This window comes from Micropterus dolomieu, linkage group LG09, assembly GCF_021292245.1.
Source record: "Micropterus dolomieu isolate WLL.071019.BEF.003 ecotype Adirondacks linkage group LG09, ASM2129224v1, whole genome shotgun sequence".
Lineage (NCBI taxonomy): Eukaryota > Metazoa > Chordata > Actinopteri > Centrarchiformes > Centrarchidae > Micropterus > Micropterus dolomieu.
The window spans coordinates 24,754,926-24,779,390 of NC_060158.1; the positions used below are offsets into that span (position 1 = coordinate 24,754,926).

Consider the following 24,465-nt stretch of genomic DNA (forward strand, 5'->3'; position numbering starts at 1 on the left):
TGTTCCTCAGCAATGATTTTTAATACCCAACACTGATGAATATTTTGACTTTCTAAGATATTGACAAAATTGATGATATCATACATAGCGTTGTATGGTATAGTTCTGTTGTGTAATGGAAACTTCAATTCTGTAGAGAGCGCTCTGCGGGAAGCAGTGTCTTATACTCATCCAGCATAAGATTTAATTGAAACCTGCAGAAATAGAGAGAGCCTAAGATTTTAGATCCTGATTTAACCAGTATGACACACAACGTCTCTCCTACTCAAGAACTAAAAATACCCTACCTTTTGAGCAAGGATGCACTATCAGCGCTCATCTGTACATTTGCCGGATCTGTGGGCCCTCCCCCAGAAAGCATCTTTTGGCAGTAAGCACCGTAGGCCATTAGCAAGGCGTAAGGAATCCCATTGGTTTATTTCCAGTTCAGACTGTGGCTTTTCTCTGCACTGGGAGCGGTGATTTATCCTTCTGCTGTCGTTCCAGTCCTGCTGTCCTCAGCACAATCACTCTGAGCCGGCTCTCTGTGAGCACACCTTTCGCCAGACTCACAGTATTACATTCTGCAAATGATCAAAAGATCCCAGATGTGCCCGCCTCCCCCCCGCACCCGTTGAAGTTAAGTGTGATTAATCATACAACTTCTCTCTACTTGTGTCCGCTAACTTCCTAATCATCCACATGACGCTTTTTGTTTTAGCTGAATATGGTACAGCCAACTCAAATTTTGTGTAATTTTGTGTATATTTTCAGTGTTTTCTTTTTTAAGTAGCACCGCAACAGAGTAGCAGGCGACAGCCTGTGATTAAACACATCAGCTTTTATTGTGGTGATTACAGACAGCACCAGTGCAATCCTCTCATACAGTCTAATGACATGAACCAGCACAGGAGCCCAGGCAGGTTTTTGTAAATCACATAATCCCTCGTGATAACTAAAGCATTAGCAAAACCCCAAAGTCCCATCAATCACAGTAGGAGTCAGAAGGATTTTGATTTCTGATAAACAGCAGGGATTACAGTTGTGTTCAGTAAGACTCATTATACTTGGAGGACTGTCCCTGTGAGGAGATGTGTGTGTGTGTGTGCTTCTGCAAACGTATCGATTAATAGGTAATGTGTGAAAATGTCCAGATTAAGACGTCTCTCTGACATTTAGTCAAACAAATATAAAGCAAATCTGCATGATCTCTTTTTAAATAGTCAGGAACTCAAAATAGTGCCTAACTAATGCCATTATATTATGTCACCATATTATCTGTAATACTGTCTGAAGGGACTCAGGACAGTGAATGCCTAGTATGAGAACAAATTGGTGAAAGTGATACCCATGGCTGGATTAACCTGCTGCAGAGCCCGGGCCAAAAATGAGCTGCTGGGCCCCTAATACCCCTCTGTTTCTCCCCCTCTCTGTGTATAGTGCACATATTTCGTATGATAAAATATTACATGGCCTCAGGTTTACTGTGGTGTAACACCATTTAAGCACCTTGCACTGTAACGAAGGTCTACGCTAGATTTAAAACTAGACAGGGCCTCAAGATCCAACCCTGTCTACTAGAAATCTATATACATATATACTATTTTCTAAACTGCTAACTTGCAAAAGCAAATTAATTTTGCTTTTGAGAGAGAAAAAAACGACACTGACTTGAAGCATGAGAAACTACAACCTTTTTCCTAACTATAACTAAATTTTTTTATAGCCTAAACCAAACCACACCCATCCTCCACTCCAGCCACCTCCCTACAACTTGCGTACAGTAACACAGCACTTACCTGACTGGACGTAGGCATAACAAATTTGTGCTTTATAAATGCAATTTATGTACCTTTGCAGAGTTGCAAGATCAGGTAATACAGAAATACCCAGATGATGGTCATTGAAATTGTGCTTTAGTTGTGCCTTTTCCCCTACTCTTAAACTAAATCCCAATAAATCAAATTGTCACAAATCAATTGGGGCTTATAAACCAATTTGGGGATCTGGGACTGGGGCAGTTTTCCATTTTGCTCAGTCAATAATCCAGATGTTTTTAGCAGTATGTATTTATTCGCGAAACCAGCGCTCCTCTTTAAACTTGACCAGCTATTTGTTGGTCAAGCTTGAATTTTGTATTTGTATTTTTGAATTTTGAATTTTGCATTTGTGTATTTAAATTTTGTATTTTGTATTTTTGGGGGCATTTAAGATGTATAGTGGAGAGACAAGATGTAAAAAACATCTCCGGCCAGGCTTGCACTGTGGACGCACTCTAAACCCCTGCTTGGTATTTTAATCCCTAAAATACGTGAGCACCTCAAACTTGATCTCGAAATTAAAGAAATTTAAGAAATAAAATTAATGGAAAAAAGTGCTCTTTAATGGTTAATGAACGATACATCTTTACGTTTTGTGTGAGTTGAATACATTTTATTTAAAATGATTAAATGAGAAACTTGGCCACAGGACATTAAATAGATTAAACCACATTGTTTGCAAAAATTTACAGTCATTCAGTTAATCAAGCAATCAAATGAATACAGCAATCTTTAATTAAAAATGTGTTTTCAGTGGATGTCAGAGGAGGAGTTTTTTTAGGTGTTCTGGTAGATTGCTTGGTTAAGCACAGAGTTGTAACGCAGCGTACTGGGTTGAAAAAAAAGCTTTTCTCCAAGCATGTTGATCCATTGGTGCGTAGAACACTGGTAGGCCGAGGACTGAGATATCCATACAAACATCCCAGACACTGTGTCCGATACACAACATGACAGAAATGTAGAACGAGTGCACAAAAGCTGTAGTAATGCGGAGAGATGTCGGCTGTGTGATCTGGCTTAGCAAATCATTGTTCAAGAGACGGCACAGTTCAGTGATCAAGGCTCTATCCAGGTGGAAATGATGGATGTGCAGGACGTCGGTTAAACTCAGCTCATTTAAAACATTTCCTGACACCCTCTGTTCGCCCCGGTAGCGCTGTCTCCTTTGATGATCCTTTTGTAAACATGAATACATTAGAGGCAGGACCTCTCTTGTTTTCTTTGATACCTTTAAATTAAATTTTCCTGACCCAACAATTTGTGTTCTCTTAATATATTTGGAATTAATTATTGTGCAAATTTCACTGGAGGTATTGCATCGCTTCAGGTGATGTATGAAGCGTACAAATGGACCCAAGTAAGCATCTAAGTCCACACACTTAAGTTGAAGCTGTCTTACATATTCATCAATCCAAGGGCAAAGCTTTGCAGGAGGCCACTTATTCCCATTTGCAAATTGCAGGGTTGGAATTAGCACAGTGGGGCACATTATTTAACTGGAGCTGAATAGGGCCCTGTATGATCACATCCAGTCACAGGACTTGGGGTAATTATAAAAGTTGAAGGAACATACAGTACAGTAGTTGAGAACTGTTGGAGTTCAGCCCGGCCAGGATAAAAACCCAACAGTCAGTTACTGCATTAGAGCGAATCACTAAAGCTCGCCTCTCAAATCCCTCACCCAGGAATTGGCAGGAGCCTCCTAATAAGTGCTCGCTTTCTGAATAAAAAGGTTGGAAAAATATAGGTGAGGTGCAGAACCAAACTGATTGTTGTTGTTTTTTTTTAACCTCCTGCTAGCTAATTGATGACCTAGATAGTTGAGGGAGACAGCTGTATAACTCACTGTTAAAGGAAAACATGAGAAAGGTGAGAAAAGCATTGCTCTCCTTTTGTCTCCCTGACCAGCTCCAGCTCCTTTATGGGTAAAGGTTGCAGGACTTAGATGGGCATCTGCACACAGCATAGTAATGCATAACGTTTGGTTTTTAAGGGTAAAATAGCGGTGACCTTGTGAAGTAATCCAGGAAGCCTTTGACAGACGGTGGCATGCCAGAGGTAGTCAAGTTCAATGTTAGCTCAAACCAGCACATTATGAAAATGTAATGTTATGTTCAAACATTCAGGAACGCAGTTCGGGCAATGCTTTGAACTTTTATCAGTAAAGTAAAGTTCTGATTTCAAAAAAGGAGACGGGCTGAAGCTATGGGCGATGTGACCTAAAATACTGTCACATGATTGTCGTAATGATTATTTGATGCTTTTTATCACATTAATGCATGATATTTCCATCCTCATGTTGACTCATTTCTGATTCGTTTGTACTAATCAATTAACAGTCTGTGCAGTTTAAGATTCTGGGCTTGTAGACAGCACTTTGAGCCTAATTAGGTTTTTGAACTACTGCTTAGATGTTGATTGCCTGTTGTATCTATTCTCAATTTAAAGGGCACTTAAATTTTATTGTTGTTATTTTTTTTATTTCAAAGTCATTTTACTAGTAATAGAGAGTAGTACAATGCCTGTGAAAACAGTTGTATGTCTTCTCTGTAGGGAGCTTTAGAGAAGTGTATAGGAGCTTGACCTAGGGACTAATACTCAGGATATCTTTGCGTCTCGTGCATCAGTTATGACATTTTTTTTTGTCTGTGACCCTTTAATACAATGGGATTGTGACAGTTTACCGAAAACACGAGTCAATTACGGTTGGTTGGGGCACGCTGGTGGCCTAGTGGTTAAAGAACGGTCCATGAACTGTAACGTCCCTGATTCTGGCCAGGAACCTTTGTTGCATGCTATTCCCCCTTTCTATCTCCTTGTTTTCTATCATCTCTAAATTGCCTTTACTGTTGCCTGTCTAATAAAGCCATATGAACGCTTTTGAAATTGAAGGTAGGTTTCAGATTTCATAGAGTTAATAAAATGTAACATATGTAATTTTATAATTTAGGCTTATTGTACCTGCCCTAGTCTCTAAATTATTACTACTGGACAAGGGCATTATTTACTCTGGGGTTGTGGTGTAGAGTGTTTTGTCCAACCCGTCACATATGGACGCATCCCTTTAGTGTCATAGTTCAACGCAGTGGGTTTTTGACAGTAAAGGCAGGTATAAGATATTTAACAGAAAAGACGAGGTGGTTGGGGTGGATGGAGGGCCAGAACCCGGACTTTGAACTAGGAGTCCGGGGTTCGTGTCCTGTGTGAAACAAAAAGTCAACATTAAATATTTTTATTGAAGTTACGTGAGTTATGTAAATTGCGTAAGTTACGCAAGTGACATAAGTTAACTTACATGTTAACTGACGTTCGTAGTTATTTTAACCCAAACCGTGATCTTTTCCTAACCTTAACCAAGTAGTTTTGTTGCCTAAACCTAACCAAATTGCAACGTTTCACAACTTTAATAACGTTTTTGAAATGCAAGCGTTTTATTTTGAAATTCTTACCGGGCGTTGCATATTTATTGTTTCTAAATTACCGGACATTTCATATTTGTTTTTGCTTAATGTTGCTAACTTGACCGCGGAGCCTTAAACGTCTAAAAGTGACGCCTTGATCAAGCGTCAAGATGTGACAAGTCGAGAGTGAGAATGTGTTGTTTTGTCTTTGCCACATCCCTGGCTCCAACCCAGTTGGATTTGACCGCTAAAATCGAAAAAGTCTCCAGCTGCCAAAATTCAGAGTAGAGAAGTTAATGAAAATGTTGATACACTGATCTAGATCACCTTCAGTTGTTGCCATAGACTAATTGGAGTAATTAAGTTTTAGGAATAGCATACTTTTTTTTGTTTTTGTTTTATATTCTTTTAAATTGTGTATAAATGTATTTATATATATATATATAGTAAAAAAGTGAGTGCACCCCTCCCTTTTTTGTAGATATTTTATTATATCTTTTCATGTGACAACACTGAAGAAATGACACTTTGCTACAATGTAAAGTAGTGAGTATGCAGCTTGTATAACAATGTAAATCTGCTGTCCCCTCAAAGTAACACATCACACAGCCATTAATGACTAAACCGCTGGCAATAAAAGTGAAAATGTCCGAATGGGCCCAAAGTGTCAATATTTTGTGGGTCCACCGTTATTTTCCAGCACTGCCTTAACCCTCTTGGGCTTGGAGTTCACCAGAGTTTCACAGGTTGCTACTTGAGTCCTCTTCCACTCCTCCATGTAGACATCACGGAGCTGGTGGATGTTAGAGACCTTGCGCTCCTCCACCTTCCATTTAAGGATGCCCCAGAGATGCTCAATAAGGTTTAGGTCTGGAGACATGCTTGGCCAGTCCATCACCTTTACCCTCAGCTTCTTTAGCAAGGCAGCGGTCCTCTTGGAGGTAGATAGATAGATCTTTATTGTCATTGCATGCGTACAACAAAATTCTGTTAGAGCAATCTCATCTTTGCAGTTTATACTAACAATAAGGTCATGAGGTCATTGGTCATTAGTTATTGCCACAAGACGTGTTTTTACTCAAAATCTAAAAAAGATACTTAAATATAAAATACAAACTTAAATATAAATAATCAAAAAATATGAGAATAATATACATTAAAAATATATTAGAAAAGGCGCTGTGTTTGGGGTGGTTATCATGTTGGAATACTGCCCTGCGGCCCAGTCTCTGCTTCAGTATGTCACAGTACATGTTGGCATTCATGGTTCCCTCAATGAACTGTAGCTCCCCAGTGCCAGCAGCACTCATGCAGCCCCAGATCATGACACTCCGACCACCATGCTTGAGTGGAGGCAAGACACACTTATCTTTGTACTCCTTAGCTGGTTGCCGCCACACACGCTTGACACAATCTGAACCAAATAAGTTTATCAGACCACAGGACATGGTTCCAGTAATCCATGTCCTTAGTCTGCTTGTCTTCAGCAAAGTGTTTGTGGGCTTCTTTGTGCATCATCTTTAGTAGAGGCTTCCTTGGGGGACAACAGCCATTTAGACCAATTTGATGCAGTGTGTGGCGTATGGTCTGAACGCTGACAGGCTGACCCCCCCCCTGGCAGCACTCATACGTTTGTTTCCCAAAGACAACTTCTGGGTATGACGCGGAGCATGTGCACTCACCTTTTTTGGTCGACCATTAGTGGAACCTGTCCTGTTGAACCGCTGTATGGTCTTGGCCAATGCGCTGCAGCTCAGTTTCAGGGTCTTGGCAATCTTCTTATAGCCTAGCCATCTTTATCTAGAGCAACCATTCTTTTTTTCAGGTTCTTTGCCATGAGGTGCCATGTTGAACTTCCAGTGACCAGAATAAGGTAGTGTGAGAGCGATAACACCAAATTTAACACACCTGCTCCCCATTCACATTTGAGACCTTGTAACACCAAGGAGTCACATGACACCGGGAAGGGAAAATGGCTAATTGGGCCAAATTTGGACATTTTCACTTAGGGGTGTACTCATTTTTATTGCCAGTGGTTTAGACATTAATGTCTGTGTGCTGTGTTATTTTGAGGGGACAGCAAATTTACACTGTTATACAAGCTGTACACTCACTACTTTACATTGTAGCAAAGTGTCATTTCTTCAGTGTTGTCACATGAAAAGATATTATCAAATATTTACTGAAATGTGAGGGGTGTACTCACTTTTGTGAGATACTGTATATATATATTATATATTATTGTCTATTTGATTTGACTGTTTTATCTCATTGCTGTCTTTATTGCACTTTTACATATGACAATAAAAACCTAAAGACCCTACACTGTGTTGGAAAGATGAACAGCATTTTTAATCATACAGATGATAAATAACCTGTGTCAAGTTTCTATTAAGGACACTAAAGTTCATTGTAGGGTTACTACATCAACAATACATTTTTGTTACGTCACCATCATTGTGAAAACATGAAAACCAATTCAATGAAAATGTGTTATTTCCAAGAGTTGATATAAATACATAAAAATGGAGAAAATAACATTCACATGTTTTTTTTTTGGATGAAGAACCTTGATTGTGTACTCCCCACTTCTGAAACCAAAGTTACAGTATACCCTTGCTACTGTACTTGTAAATTTAATACAAATTTTATGATAAGGTTTTCAAACAGAGGGTCAATCGGAGACCATCTTCATGCCATATGAAACCATAACCCGCGAAGAGATGACACAGTGGACCTGTGATAACACGTCTCAGTAATGGACACATGGACAGGCAAAACTGCTGACACGTTTTCATCAGCTTCAGTCGCTGGTTGAGCCACGTGTGACTGACGTAAGAAATGGCTTTGCTCTTTATCTCAAACACACAGATTCTGATTGATCCGCGCTCTCGCTCTCTGTTGCAGTTTAACTTTGTCGGCAAACTCCTCGGGCCACGCGGGAACTCGTTAAAGAGACTACAGGAGGACACTCTCACAAAGATGTCAATTCTCGGAAAAGGATCCATGAGAGACAAAGAAAAGGTAACACTCCACTTTTTGTCCCCTGCTCCCTTTGCTCCTTTCACTCTTTCACCTCCATATCATTTTATCTTGGTGTGCTGCAGTAAGTCTTTGGCACGGTTTGAAGTGAAGGTATGGTGGACCTACCATTAAAGTTAAGAAAGAGGAACTTTAATGTAGGAGGTCCAAGGAAAATCCATTTTAAATTAGGATTTTCTGACAAACTAATGCATTGACACGGGGTGACTATCTTTTCAAGAAAAGTTGTAAACAGCTGATTTAAAGGTTAGGTGTACGTTATCACATTGATCCACAGTTAGTCAGGTTATAAGAGAGCCACCTTCATCACATTGAAAACTCCTTAGACTCAACATACTTTGCTAACCAGTCTTGCTTCATAGTACACCCCTCAGATCACCACAGTAACTCAGACTACATGTGATTGACAGCTCATGGGTCACATAGACTGCATACAGTTTTGAAAAACAGCTTCGTTTTGAAAACACATTTCAAAGGTTTATGGAAATGGAAATGATCTCGGGTATCATCAAACACATCGGACATCTTTTAAAGCCTGCTCTCTCATAGTAAACAAAATACACACTCAGCCTACACACTCAGGCAAATCAAGTTCAGACTGCACACAGGACAACACTCTATCTAGATCTATGGCTTTGTTTTCCTGTTGTCCACAGGATAAGAAAAATGCCCTTCATAATGATTCGACCATAAATGGAAACTGGTCACAAAGGATGGATTTCATGAAAAGACTTCTAACACTATCCAGTTAAACAACTTCTATCATCCATGATCATGTTGGTACATAAAGAGAGGATATAAATAGCTCTAACAGCGACTCTTTAGCAGCAGAACTGATTGCAGACTGGACTGGTTAACAGAGAATAAATCGACTTCGCTTGGCTCGTCTGCGTCTCTCCACTCTGTCAGGGGTGATTTGTTGGCGGCGATGATTCTCGCTATCATACAGCACATTCTTTTTGATTACTGTGATCAATAGTCTTTGATGGTCGACTCCTCTCGAGTACCTAGAGAAAAGATATGTCATGGAGATGTGCTGACCTCAGCAGCCTTTACCTGTCTGCGCAAGCCCTCTGCGGGATTTATGACTGACAGCTTTCTGTCGGGGACGCTCTGTTTTTAGGTGAGGGGATACACCTTTGCTACAAACTACTACTTTACCTTCAGCTGGTTGCTGACTTTCTCTTTTCAGCTGCACACCATGTGGGATCGTAGTTTTCAGCACCTGAAATTCCTCGTGTAGGTCAAGGAGCTGGGCCACTGCAAAGGAAAAAGTGGGGTTCACTTTCAAGACTTTGTCAAGTCGACTGAAAACAAAGCTGTCTTGCTATTATGCAAGCACCAAGTGAGGCACTGTCGTCTTTAAGGACATGTTTCTATTTATATTGTTAAAATACATACTGTGCTGTATTTCTGGGTTGCACCTGGCAGACTGGAAAGGAGATAATGTACAGTTTTCACCCTGGGAAAGACATTAGATGGAAATGTAATTGTACTCTTGCTACTCAGAAAATATAGTATACTAAATGTGTTGGAGGAGGAAACTGTACAATGTTCAGTTCATTCCCTTTTAAGCTCTTACATGTGGCTGAGACACACACCAGCCGTGATAATTGCTCAAATATTTGCTGCTGCAGGACCTTGATCCTGTGTTGACAAGAATGTGAGTGCAGAGAGGCTGAAAGGCACTGAACTGTCGGAGTCAGAGTCTCCCCGCCTGGTTATGGCACCTCGGTTGTCCTGCTGCTGTCAGAGCAGGATGATGTAAAGGCTTCTGTGTTCCGCGCCCCTTCTCGTTAGCGCTTTGATTAACTCATCCATTTTCCTCCCTGGGACTTGTAGTCCCTCTTAAATTTTCCTGATAGACCAAACTATCACATTTTCTTTGTTTCACTTTTGGTAAGTCCTACGTTGGGTTTAATTGTGAGCTTCTGCAGAAAAAGACCTTCATTGTCTGCAAGGACTGGTCTGTATGTGTAAGACCTGTCCTGCACCGAAACAATGAATCCACCTGTGTGTGCATTGTCAATTCAAATCACTTTAACAATCATGTGAATTATGGCAGATAAAATTCAGGGTGACAGTGTTTTGCAACAAATTACATATAATATTTACTTAGCTTAGAGGCTTACTAAAACATAATTATTTATTAATTACACATACGTGTAGAAAAAAAATACAATGGAAATATTTTGTAAAAAAAAAAAAAAAGAAAGAAAGAAAGAAAATGACAATTATTCTAGTCCTCGTAACACTATTAAAGGGTAGAGTAGATTGCAAATATAACCAGTTAAACCAATTTAGATAATCTTAAATAATAAGGCCTGTGTGATACAATAGTTTTATTGTTGTCAATAACTACACTACTTTGTCTTTCTTAATTCTTCCTGACTTCCCTATCCTTCCCTATCGAGCCTGTTTAACAAAGAGTTAAAACAATTATCAGTCATTTCCGAAAACAGCTGGCCATTGTAGTTTTTAGCAAATGTAACTCAAACAGGGGGGAAAAGTGCATTTGTTATGGGCTATTTGCAGACTTGGATTAATACGCATACAGTATGGTGAGCTAGTGGTTATTTATGGCAGCAAGATGGTGTATGTGGACTGAAAATATTGCCCATGCTCATGGTAACACATCACCCTATAAAACGGCTCATTGATAGTAGTCATATTTTTTGGACAACAATGGAGCTCTGTGGCACAGAGAGATCATTTTTATCAGTCTGTGGAAACACGCACAATACTTTACTTTGGATCAATTCATTGTCAGTTTTGGTCTTTTTGTGGCATTAGCTGACAATAAGAAAAATAAAGAATGTTATCAGTCTTATCTTTAAGACATGGTATTTTAAAAATATCAGTGTATGGAGAATATTTAATCATGAACAATGTAGGCATCTAGAACTCGATCATCGTTGGATTTGAGCTGGCTATTGAATGAAGAGCAGTGATTATTAGGTGGAATAGAAACTGAAGAGATTGATGATAAAATAATCTTTGAAATCAATTCACTGTTTTACTGGTAACCAGTAGAGGGAGGCCAGTAAAGGACAGACAGGTCCTCTTGGTAAGGGTGAGGATCATTGCTGTTGCAAGCTAGCAGATACATTTCTTCAGAATATATATCTGAGTATATTGCCTTATTAGGAAATGTGGCCTTTGTGTTTATAAGCACCCTTGAATGTCAGAAGTGTAAATGAACAAGGCTGATAGAACTAGATGGCTGTATTACACACAGTAGGATGTGACACTGGCCCTTTAGACAGAATAATAGAATTTGCCTCCGTTTTCCAGTAACTGACCTGCATGTCTTTAATTATATTTGAATGTGAATGATCAGAGCTTGACATTATTCTTTACCTTTAAGCTCCTTCTGCAGGAGCCCCTGTGTCCACAGCGTTGTGGCCTTCTGTTTCCACGGTGAACGGCTTTTCATAAGCAGATTTACGGAGAAAAAAAGTAAACAGGAGAAAGATGCTGACAATAGATATGAGAAACAGACAGCTCTAATCTTGCTTAGCTGCTATAGTACTCTGCTAGTTCATGGATGCTTCTTATCAGCGCTGGGAAAGGGGCCCCCATGTTTGAAAACTGCTATTATATCTACAATATCATATGCAAATTATGTGGTCACACATGCAGATTGGTTTAATACCAAATGAGATATCCACTAGATATATCATTGACACTTTGTATGTGTTACATGCTTTTTAAAGAAAAGGAAGCCCTCAGATGACACACGCTAACATTGAACTGAATCATCAGTTTTTTGGCTGATGATAGTTGAAGCACACAATAATGATTGTTTTTCATATATTTTTTTCATGCAAATATACCAAGGAACACATGAAAGGGAAGAGGAGCGACAGATCTGCAAGCAGTCGTCTCTTTCTAACACCCTGCTTACATTCCCTTCTCTACACCGGCAGCTCCGTCAGCGCTGGGGCTATGCGCAAAGGAGCCCTCTGCTCGTAAAGCACAGATTTATGAGGGAAATTAACATATCATTAACATACCACAGGCAGTCTTAAAAGAAGGTTATTTATAATTAGGTGACATCAGAAACACTGGCTTGCATGGTGCTGGAGAGGGAAAAGGGGAAGAGGAAGTTGCCGCCATTGGAAAGGCCCCGGAGAAGACTTTTTCTTTTTTGTTGAAAAGAAGAAACTGGGACGCAAAACCTGTTGTTTCCTTTGTGGGATGTGGAGGGAGACAATTGGGGGTTTTGCTGTCCTATTTCTCATCAATAACATTGTACTGGCCTGCTTCTGTCGGGGCTCAATGGCCTGTGCTGCCCCCTCACTGTTTACATGGTATATGTTTCAGTTTTCAGCAGTCTATTTGAACTTTGCTTCTGCAGACAGTGGTTGCATCTGCTCTACTTTCAGGGGTTTGAGTATACAATGACTGAACAACAAATATATGCCCATATAGGTCTTCACTTATACCTACACCTGTTTAAAGCTAAAACCTGACATCCTGTGTAGGTGACTGACTTGATGTTGGAACTCTGGCAAAGACGGCGGAGATGTTGAAACTTGGTACTTTGCTCCAGCTAGTGAAGTGAGACACAACTGAGTTTATGTAATGTTGAGTGCAATTCATGAAAAGAAAGATGTCATGTGAAATGTAAGTCTGGTGCAGCAGTTGTTTTGAACAGACTTTATTGGCAGTGTCAGTCACAACACGTCTGACCTGACAAGCTGATGGACATCTTGCGAACAACATGACATCTTTCGTGAAACTCCACCATACAGATGGATCAATGTATTCATAAAGACAGTATTTGAAAATATGGACACCGTGGTGCAGCTCTAAAAACTATGTTCATACATAGTTAATTAGGAGTGGCAATTACCATACATTTTGTGGGAAACATATTACCTGTCTGATTACATTTTTAGCCATGCTAGCAGTGTCATTGAGTTTGTTGTTTGTCCAGACTGAAATAACATAGCAAATATTGGATAGGTTGTCATGAAACATTTTAACAGACATTTGTAGTCCCCAGAGGATGTACCCCAACAACTATTAATAAGATCCCATGACTTTTTCTCAAGCATCCCCTTGAGGTCGACATTTGTGGGTTTGAATAGAATATCTTCACAACTATTGGATGGCTTGCCATTAGGGCTCTCCCTGAATAACGATTTACATAGTCCAATCAGAATTGTCAAGTCTTGCCCATCGGCAATTGCGAGCGAGAGGGGGGGTGGCAGAATCTGCAGAACTGCAGCCTCTATTCATTAGTCACTGTAACTTACACTGTACATTTAACGTTACAGATAAACTGAGCCTTATTGTCGATCATTTCCTCTCTTCTTGCCTGCCATTCACACGTAGAGGAAAACTCTGCACAAGAGGTCCTCGTGGGTCTATTTAAAGTAGTGTTTAAAAATAATTAATCAGTGGTGATAAATGATTCGAATGTCCCGCGAGATGCCGACAACTCATCACAACAGCGGTGAGGCTGGGGTTCCATCTCTCTGCCACTAGGCTACATCATAAGCCTGCACGGTACCAGCTCGACTCTTCTCGCCTCTTTTTGGTTTTCCATTGGGAAAAGTTGTACTTGTACCTGCTTCCAGGTACTTCTTTTCGTATCACCTCCGTCGAGGTTCCAAGCGAGCTGAGGCGATACTAAAATGTGACGTCAAAACACGGCAGACTACTGATTGGTCAGAGAGAATCGTCACTATTCACTGCGTCGTCATTGCGCGTGCCTGACAGAGGCCAGGAATAGAAAGTTTTATATTTTACAATTTTCATACATTATTTCAGCGCTTCTGAGAAGTTTTGAGGTGAGAAATCAACTGTGTAAATTTTGACAGTTTTACGAGAAGTGATGGCGGAACAAAAATGTGCTTGAAAGTTTTCGGAGTTGAGGAGCTCCGCAAGTGGCCGCGGGGGGGAGCCTGCGGCAACCCGTGGGTGGAGGTCGCAAGGCCGGCCAGCCGCCCGCTCACAGAGCCCTCTGCTCCCGCCGTCACAGAGACCGCTGCAGCAACAATGTCAGAGGAAAACACAGCTGGAAGGTTTTTATACCGCTTATCTGTCTTTACATTCTGAGGAATGTTGAAACGTTTTAACTTAAATCAAGAGACAGCTGTATGTGGGTCGCTGGTGCGTGTGTCGCATTGAAAATTACGTCTCGGCGGTTGTGTGTGGCATCGCTATGACAACCAGCTACATTGAGGGGTACTACCTCTGGGTACTATCTGCAATGGAAAACGGAGCATGGCCAAACCAAGTCGAGTATAGTCGAGGCGAGTTTTTTTTCTTTTTACATGTTTATTTACAGATTTTTATGTTGAAATTTAAACAGTAATAGGCTGTGTATTAACTTATTGGGAAGCTTCGACTGTGAGATTGACAGTCGAATCAGGCTCTTCCCATCTAAGCATTGAACCTTTGGCTATGATGTTTTCTTCTGACCTTCATGTTCCCTACAGGATGAATTGTAATATTGTGTTATCTATCTTTTCACCTAGCACCATCATCGAGCCAAAAGTTTTTCCAATACCTGATAAATGGATGAAATTCCCATCAACACGCTAGACTTAGATGGTAAACATGGTAAACATTACCCCACATAACATTATCAACTTTTACGAGCACAGTGTGCGAGCAAAGACTACAACCTACCACCGTAGGTAGCTAGAGCCCACTGCCTTTGGGCTAGCCAGCTTCTTCCTGTTTTCATTTTCATTTTTACATTTGCTATAATTACTGTTATAAATATTGTTTAGTAATGTTGTTTACATAAAGTGTGGCATGGGTTTTGTGGGTGGTGCTGATGTATAGTGTATCCATCACTGTTTCAAAATTTACATGTTAGTAATCCGTGTTTTAAAAGATGTATTTAAGTACGTAGACGATCGATTTTTGCCTCAAAATCCAAATGGGAAATCCATGGACGATCAGATTATTTGTCACCCTATGCATGCCGCACACCTCCGTGAAGCTAGGAGGCTCAGCTAGCATCTCAAACCAACCATTTTTATCCATACCAAACACACATAAAACACCAAGCATCTAAATAAACTTATATCACAACATAATTCGCTCTGTAATCACTGTACATGGCTGCACATGTTGCCTTCCACATATCTCTTCTCTCATTCTACACCGCAGTCTGACCAGTCTAATGAAAGCTGAGCTCCAGCTTCGATCAGCAGTGTAACTCATATCACTCAAATCACAGAGTTATTAGCTGACTAATAATAACAACAAACGCAGCAATATACATTTGCAGTTACAACTGACTTAATTTTGTTGTTTTCGCTGTTTTCAGTCCAAAAATGAGCTCTTAGGTTTTGTTTCTCTCGTCAAATTGAAGGAAAGAACAAGAGTTGCTTTGGGGGAGACGGTCTTTATCGGCCTCTACTGACCAACCCGTGGGAGCTACACAGACATCCATACCAATATAATATGTATACCGATCGATTTGATTCTTTCATACGAAGCGAAAGAGCCCACTTAGGATGTTCTGTTCTCAACTTGTGTGCCTGTAAATCACGGGAGTACTTTTGGTCACAGGAATATTGATCAATATTCACTGTTTTTATCAAAATCTCAATGTTTTTGAAGCTTTATGCTATTTGGAACGTGGTTGTATGGAGAGAAATAGTGTTTTGATAAAAGTGAACATATGTAAATATGGCCAAAACCTGGACATTCGCCAGGTATATTTTTGAAAAATTATGTAGTAACTGTATATTAGTTTCTTTTCATCAAATTTACAGTTACACTTGTATTCCAGGTGTATTAGAAGATATTCAGTTGCATTATAATGAGTTGGATGATGGTTTTGATGGTGATATTGCTATTAAAATATAGATTTTATATCAGGCGAAGATGAAAATATGTTTTCCTTTATTGCATCTCCATTTACTCTTTCATAGAAAAATAAATAGTTCAGTTGATCCATATACCTTAACTTCTGACCTGTCAAAGTTAGTGTAGAGCCCTGCCTTGATTTCCCTAAGATTAGCTAAATTATCTATCTTATCTAAACCTGTAACGCATGGGATTAAAAGGAAACCAAAATGTTTGATGGTGGACCACAGTATTGGACACGTTTTGACCAATAACAACGCTAGATAAAACATCATCCACAATGAATATCATGAACATATTCACTATCCATTCAACAGTTCCAACAGTCCATCCACAGGAAAAGTGAGGAGATTGCTATAGTCATGATGTTTCATCTACTAAGGAACATTAATGACTGTACCAAAATCTGATACTGCTTAAGTGGACATTTTGATATGCTGGTGATGGAAATGGAGAGGTCAGGGATAACTAAAGGAATAAGGATAAATCCTCTGGGCACCAAGGATATCTGGACCAAATTCACCAAAGTGGGGGATTGATCAACCGTCAGTCGAACATTACTGTGGGAGTTATGTTTCCTCCAAAACATACTTGGCAAAATAAATGAGTAGTATATAAACAGCTTTGTAGGAGAAAGGGTTGCATGGATACCATCTTAAAGTATTTGCTCTTTTTTTTAAGGTAATAATCCTTTAGACGCTTACTTGAATTAGTCTCATGGGTGCAGTGTGCTCATTGCTGTGTGTCCGGTACTATGAGGTTTCTTTCTTTAGACTTTCTGTTAATGAAGATGACTGTTCTTGTACTGCTGTAGATCATTAAATAACATTTGTCATTTGTTGAAAAAATGGTCTGTCTGTACTCGGTGATATGATTTTGCCGACACGATTAAAAATACATTATCACATCACATGAAAACTTAAGCGACAGATAATGGATCCCCAAATTTTAAACAGGCCCTTCACTTTGTTACTGAGCTACTCTTGACACGCACTCTTAATCCATACACAAACTACTATTTGTCCACATTAATGATTTTTAAAAATGATTAATCCTTTTACATAAAGCACTATGTTGTTAAAAATGCTTTTTAATAAAGCTACAGCGATCACATAGATGAGATAAAATGCAGCGAACATGGTAGATTATGATGAAGTGTATGAGAGCACATACTTTATCTGTACATTTGTTATGAAAACAGGCAGCTGTGTGAGGACAAAAGCAATCAGTTAAATGTGACAGCCGCAGTTGAAAGCATTGTAAGGAGTGCCAGGTTTCAGACATACAAGTTTACAAGAACTCACATAAATATGTGTCTTTTCGTACCTCTGCAGCGCCGAGACATCAAACCACATTATGTAACAGTTATGGAAAAGCTCCCCGCAGTAAATCTTTGCTGAAGATAAATGTTCCTGGCTGTGACAGCTAACTCGTGCTCATTCCCTAGACAGAGATGATACCAAACTATCCTTTTGTACCAACAGGAAGAAGAGCTACGGCAGAGCGGCGAGGCGAAATATCACCACCTGAACGAAGACCTGCACGTCCTCATCGAGGTGTTCGCCCCGCCGGCTGAGGCCTACGCCAGGATGGGTCACGCTCTGGAGGAGATTAAGAAGTTTCTCATACCAGTACGCTCCCTTCGTTCGACACATACGCACATTTTTTTCTAGCTTTCCTTTTCCTCCACCTGAATCTCTTGTCCGCTTCTCTTTGGCCCCAGCCAACTCATTTCCAGCCTGTCCACAGTGAAGCGTGTGAGTAACAGCAGAGACAGCTGCTGTTTCACTCACACTCTTTGTCAGTTACTTGCACTGTAATTCAGTCAGTGCCGTCGGAGTGTGCGTGGAAAGCTTCAGATTCAGTATGTGTGATCCAGGGTGGGAAGTCGCTGGTATAACAGAAAAGAGCGCAGGAGGGATTCTTTGCATGGGCCAAACCCGCCTTGGCAGCAGCATGGAGCTTATTTACTCTTCCTCCATTCATTATGGATGATCTTTCCAATGCTCAGAGCTATGATGATTTCCATCTCACCATTAATTATGAGCAGACCTCTCCCCAAATCCCAAACCCTTTGCCCGTTACCTCTGCCCACTGTTGCCATAAAACATATTTATTGGTAGAGTGGACACATGACAATCATGTTGTTTTATGATTAAAGACCTATTTCCATGTTAATTATGTGTTTTAATTTACCGGCAAAAAACAACTGTGGGAAAAGATAAAGGCAAATGGGGACCCGAGGATTTATCAGCGGGAGATCTGAAATGTTTTGCTGCCTCAGGAACAGCGGTCACGGCAGTACTGTAAAGTACATTAATTAGATATTCCCGGGGCTGTAGCCCTGGAGATAAAGGACGGAATTTAATACTGTGTAATTGAAAGCAAGTCTATTGCTGTGTGTGTGTGTGTGTGTGTGTGTTTTAACATGCAGCCTCTCTGTGTGCAGGATTACAATGATGAGATCAGACAGGCCCAGCTGCAGGAGCTCACATACCTGAACGGCGGCTCGGAGGATGCCAAGGTGCCATCGGTGAGGGGCAAGTCAGCCGCCCGTGGCAGAGGGACACCTGTTCCAGGGCCTCCCAGGTAACCTGCTTCCAAGTGTGCATTTGTGTGTGAATTCGTGTGTGCAAGTTGTTGTGTATACGTGCACTTTAGTTCAGCTGGGGAATGGGTATTATTTACAGTTAAGGAGCTACTGGGAAGGCAGCAGGTTTTTTTTGTTTGTTTTTTTGCAAACGGATGTGTACAGGATTCTGTTGCATTTTCAGAGTTAATGGTACAGCACATTTAGGATTGCCTCTGTCTGGTACAATAATGCCAGACGTATTTAGTCTTTTTTTTTTGCTGTTTTTCAGATACCAGACATGGATATCACCGTAGAGTTTACTATGTTTTTTAGGCCTTATACTTTGTTTGTGTCAGAGTAGACTAGTTGTATGTTCAAATGCCTAAACAATTTGGGCCAGATTAAACAGATTTGCTAAATGTGTCTGTGTAAATGTTGGCTGCAGTTCTTAATGAATTTGCATAGTATTACAATCTTTATGACAACTCATATTAGTCATAAAGGAGACAAACTAACTTTGTCAGAAAAAAGATGTATTACTAGATGGATGGATGGATTTATGATGCCCACATTATATACATAAGCCACTGTAACCAGTGATGGGATGGTTGGGGAGGGGGAGATGGTGTTGATACAGTAGATGTTTCACCAGAATGCATTAAATAAATAAAATAAATCAAAAAAAAGAAAAACAGATCAGTGGTCGTAGTATAGTGATTTTATAACACAATCATTGTCTTGTTCTCATTTAAGTTTAATTAACTCAAGCCACAGCTCCCTGCTCTCTGGTCATTTGATACAAAATAATTATGCTGATTAATAATTATTGTTGTATTTTCTAAAACAGAAAATAAGTAGTAATGTATTTATTTTATTTATGGGTCTATTTTATTTGTTTGTATTTTCAGATAACTGATGAACAGTGTTGTTCTTTAAATTGCTTTGTTTATTAGGGTCTTGGAATTTTTGTAGTATAAAGGTAAAGTCATGTTCCTTTTTCCATCACCACCTCCTCTAAATCTCGTCTGTGCTATTTTTTCGGCTGGTTTGAAATGACACGCAAACAGTGGCTCCAACCTGGTGCACCTGTTTGGTAAATACACCCCATTTTTTGGGGCACAGTGTGTCAAATGAGCAGCTAAAAAATAGGTCTGATAACTCCAGCCCTCCATGTTCACATTTTCCTGACTTCTCGTGTTTGGACAAATAATGCCTGTCTTTTGTCAGAAGAAAAGGTGAAAGTGGCATGGGGTTACAGCACAACAAAATCTCTTGGATAGGAGGTTACATGTTTGGATCTACAAAGTGTCTGTCTTTGACAATGGAGACTGCGGTTTGTGGCCCATCATGCCCCAATTATGCTGGTTTCTTTTAACCATGTCCCCAATCTTTCCCCAAACAGTTTGTTTGCCATAACAAACCTTAACCACAGAGGTAGCTGATCAGAAAACAGTTGAAATGATTTTTTTGGAAGGCAATGACCAAAAATCTATTTTGCCATTTATATCTTGTTGGTGTTAACTACCTGGCAGGAAACAGTGTAGCATAATCAACGGGTACATACTGATAAAAAAAAAAACAGGACATAGTGCAATAAAACTTAGAACAAGCCAAACAAAGGCTTCTCGTTCAGTGTGATGAGTTATCTGTCTCTGTGGAAGTTATTTCTCATATTTTACAAGAATGAATGGCAGCAAATAGCTTCTTCTGAAGGCAGAAAAATGAGCCGTGGTATGTCTAACTATGCTGACTGTGTGCAGACATCAGCAGGACTCTACAAAGAGGAGGCAGAAACCATAGATGATTGGCATAAAACTACAGACCAAAGCACTGCTGTTATCCTTAAAAGTTGCACTGTGCAACTTTGCACATAGCTGGGTATTTACTGAACCTGCCAGGTTGTTTTCTGTGCACCAAAGGAAACCAAATGGACAAGAGAGGCAAAACGTCTACTGGTGGGTCCCAGGTTCCTCTAGGCAGAGCTGTCAATAAAGCTTAGAGAAAGTTCAGTCAGAAGGACTATTTCACTCTTTCCCCCCCTTTTTTCATTGATCATTACTTCCCAGCCACACCTCTTGGCTTCTAACCATTCATATATTTTACTCTTTCCTTATTACCCAACACCATATACCCACATGGGAGCTAATTGTTCTGTTGTTTTATGGTGTTACACCTTTGTTAACAAGTTAAATAAACTGTGCAGACCACGGGTCTCTTTTTTTTTTTTTTTTTACCTGGGGGACCACTGGCTAGGTAGAGATAAAATTAAAATTAGTAACACTGGGCTACATGTTTTATAGTTTCCTGTGAATCCCTCGTGTGGAGGTAGGCAATTTGAATCCAGCTGCTAACAATGAGTCATGTTATAGTCCTGTATAGAGAGGTGATTACAGAATGTAAATACATTTAATAGTTGTTGAAGAACCATAAATAGTATCATAAATAGATTTGTTACTGAACACCTAACTCGTGGGTTGCAGCCATTTTGGAATCAACTTGTCAGCATTTGTCACAAATAGCCCATACTGTACTTCCTATGCATAATCACAATCACGATGTGTCAAGGGAATGCCATCCAGCCAGCATCTTCCCCTCCGTCAGGAGCATCAAGACTCCATCTAGAATCACAGTGGTGATGTTCAGCAGTTATGCTGTGGTACCAGCTATGGCAATCCACAAAATTGGACATTGACAAGTGGAGTTTATGACATAAACAATCTAATCTACATTTAATCATCAGCACCTGATGTGATTAAACATCCTGATTAAAATTAGGAGACAATTTCATTTGGGCAAATATGGAGCATTTGAGGTTAGGGCAGCCTCTCCTGCTGGTGATTTAGGCTGATACTGTGTACATTTGGTGGAGATAAGTGTTTGTTCAATGTTATGCCATATTTTAGCTGTGACTAATATTCATATGCTCTGAAACAGGTCAGACTGGCCATTAAGTGAGCAAGTACCTTCAATAGAAATCAGAATTAATAGTAAATAGTGTCTAGTAATACACGTTGACGCAATGTTTGGTGTCCATAAACATTAGCAAAGCAAATTTGCATAAAAACCTTTAAACGCAAATGATCTCCAGTAGATGCTCGCCTCTCTACTATCCCTGTGAACCCACGCTAATTCCAGCTCCTCTGAGACCTCACAAGACTACAAATAAAAATATTCATGTCCATTAGAAGACTTCAACGCTCTCTGTGTCAGCGCTGTGCTTTAAAAGAGAGGAAAAAAAGGTAACAAAAAACCAAACAACAAGTTGTGTTGTTTGTTCTTTGTGTTTATCAAAGAAAATACACTTCTTTCATCAGATTTTGAGATAAACAAGGTCACAGAGATGGGGTGTTTGTATTGCTCTGAGTCAGAATATAATTGGCCGTGTTTTAAATCACACTGTAATTAGAATTTACCATGCCTAATTTGAGTGTGATAACACAGGAGTCCCACAGGCTTCTGTGCAGGAAGTCACATGTAGTTTTCTCCATATTCACACTCACATGATTACTTTTTATCAATACCACTGCCCTGGATCGAGACTTTGTAGAAGTCAAATATTACTCTTTGCTGGGACTTTGACTGGAGCTGTTGCTGGAATAGAAGAACTGCTCTTAAAGGGGAATCACTGTACAGCTAAAATGGAACACATTGAAAGAAAATGACCCAGAGAGCAACCTTGGTGGTTTTCTGCTGCTGCTTCAGATCAGTTAGCTGCTTTTAAAAGAAAGCTCGGTGTAAAATGCTCAAGCAACACGTTACCAAACCACAAGGTCAGAGTGCCTTTGATTCCCAACAAAGCAGCTTGACTTTTCTTCCATCTTGATTACAGTGCAGGTTCTGTGTATATTCATCTAGATGACTGTACAGATCAGTATCTCACAGTAGCTATTTTGCAGCAGAGCTTGATAAGAGTCGTGCTTGCTTACCTAAATAATAAAGTTAAAATCCATAACTTGAACCACAATATCCATTAGATGAATGGTAATGGTTTTTATGCCACATACTTATGTCCTAATGCAATGCGTTGATGCTTTATTTCAAGACTGAACATTACAAAATCAACAAACACACAAGGAAACATCCATCGCTGAACCGGCAGAAACTCCATTTTTTTTCATCTGCATTTTCCTCAATAGACAGAAAAGCAATTCAGCCGCAAGACATGCTGTGTTTTGAGTAATGGACGTGACTCACTTTTTCTGGACTGGAAGAACTTGCCCTCCACCCTCGCTGTTCCTCTGTCTCCACCTACACATATAACCTCCCGCGGAATGTATCAAATTCATCGCCACGGTTGTACCAAGTCATTCTGGCCGATGTAGGAAATCATTAGCTGGAGTGGAAATAGACGAGGCAGCTAGACTCCAAGCATAATAAACAGCTCATCATAAAGACCTGGAACTCAGTGGACATCCCATTTTGATGATATATAATACTATCCTTGTAATAGTATCTTTACATTCTTAAAGATCACATGAACATGTTTTGCTGAAAGAGGATATACTGTATGTTACCTTATCCATCCCAGCTGTGCACACATATTCATTTCCCTCTCCAATAATTCACAGAATTTATCAAATTGGCGGATGTCTCTGTCTTATGTCAGGAGTCGAGGAGGAGTTCCTCCCCTGCATGCAGCGGTGCCCCGAGGAGCAGCACCCAGAGGGGCCCTGCCCAGCCGGGCTCCATCTTCCAGAGGGAGAGGGGTTCAGAGAGCCAGAGGCGCCCCCCCAACTGCTGGATACCGACCGGCTCCTCCCATAGTTCAGGACACATATGGCGAATATGTGAGTATACTGCCACCCAGTACCCAAAAAAGGACTAGATCCAAGTCCACATTGATCATAAATACAAATATACTTGTGCTTGTCATTGTGATAAGGTCTGACACTACCAGTCCTTTAGTCAATTAAAGTAAAATATAATGTAAAAATATTTATGTATTTATCAAGCAACATGAAATTTGCTTATTCCATAGTGAATTGGATGTCTTTTGGGCTAAACAAGCAAATTGATTTGTTTTGGGGTAATAGTAGTAGAATGGTTAAAACTGAAGCAGTATCGGCTGACATATCCGAAATCCTTCCCATAATGCAACTCAGTAATGTCTGTCACTTAACTCTGCCTGCCATAAACTCCACTCCCCCACTTTGCAAAACAGGTTTTCTTTTGTATTAACATCATGAGGGTTACTTTCTCAGAAAGAAACTCAGAAAAAGAAGTACTCCTTGTGATGGGTAAATTGATTTGCATCTATAAAACTGGTGGAGTGCCCCTTTGATATCCACAGAATTAAGACATACAATTAGCAGTCATTGATGCTTGTAAGTTTGATCCAATAAAAGAACTGAAAGGGACAGGTGTATTGCGATATTCTTTAAACAACAAAATGTTGGTTATTTAGTTTGGCCCATTGATTTGGCCCGCTCCCCAACACAGTCAGCTGTAGCAGCAGCAGTCACTGTGACACTCAGCTCATAGAGGCAAATACAGTACTTTAAAACCCCTAGTACCTGATTGCTGCAATTTGTGTCAATCTTCATACTCTTGAGCCACTCTCAGTCAAATCTGAAATCACAGACATGATGCACAAAGCAAGATTTCCAAATGATCCACAACGATGGGGGCACTGTTCCTGTATTAACTGTATTATGTTGAATATTGTGAGCATCACAAATTGTATTCCACTTATCTCTTTAAAGGTTCAGTGTGTAAGTTGTAGTGACATCTAGTGGTGAGGATTGCCACCCCCCCTCCCCCTCCCCTATCCAAGCGAGTAGTATAGTTACGGTGCCTGAGACAGGACAAAGAA

The 24,465-nt window shown here is 40.1% G+C and overlaps 1 protein-coding gene across 1 annotated transcript in view; it reads left to right on the forward strand.

Moving 5' to 3' along the window:
• Positions 1-24,465, forward strand: part of khdrbs3 (KH domain containing, RNA binding, signal transduction associated 3) — a 108,625-nt gene that overhangs the window by 46,850 nt on the left and 37,310 nt on the right. The window contains exons 3-6 of the mRNA XM_046058091.1: positions 8,108-8,224; positions 17,566-17,712; positions 18,531-18,670; positions 23,260-23,440. Of these exons, the coding sequence (XP_045914047.1) occupies positions 8,108-8,224; positions 17,566-17,712; positions 18,531-18,670; positions 23,260-23,440 (585 nt within the window). The remainder of the gene's footprint in view (positions 1-8,107; positions 8,225-17,565; positions 17,713-18,530; positions 18,671-23,259; positions 23,441-24,465) is intronic.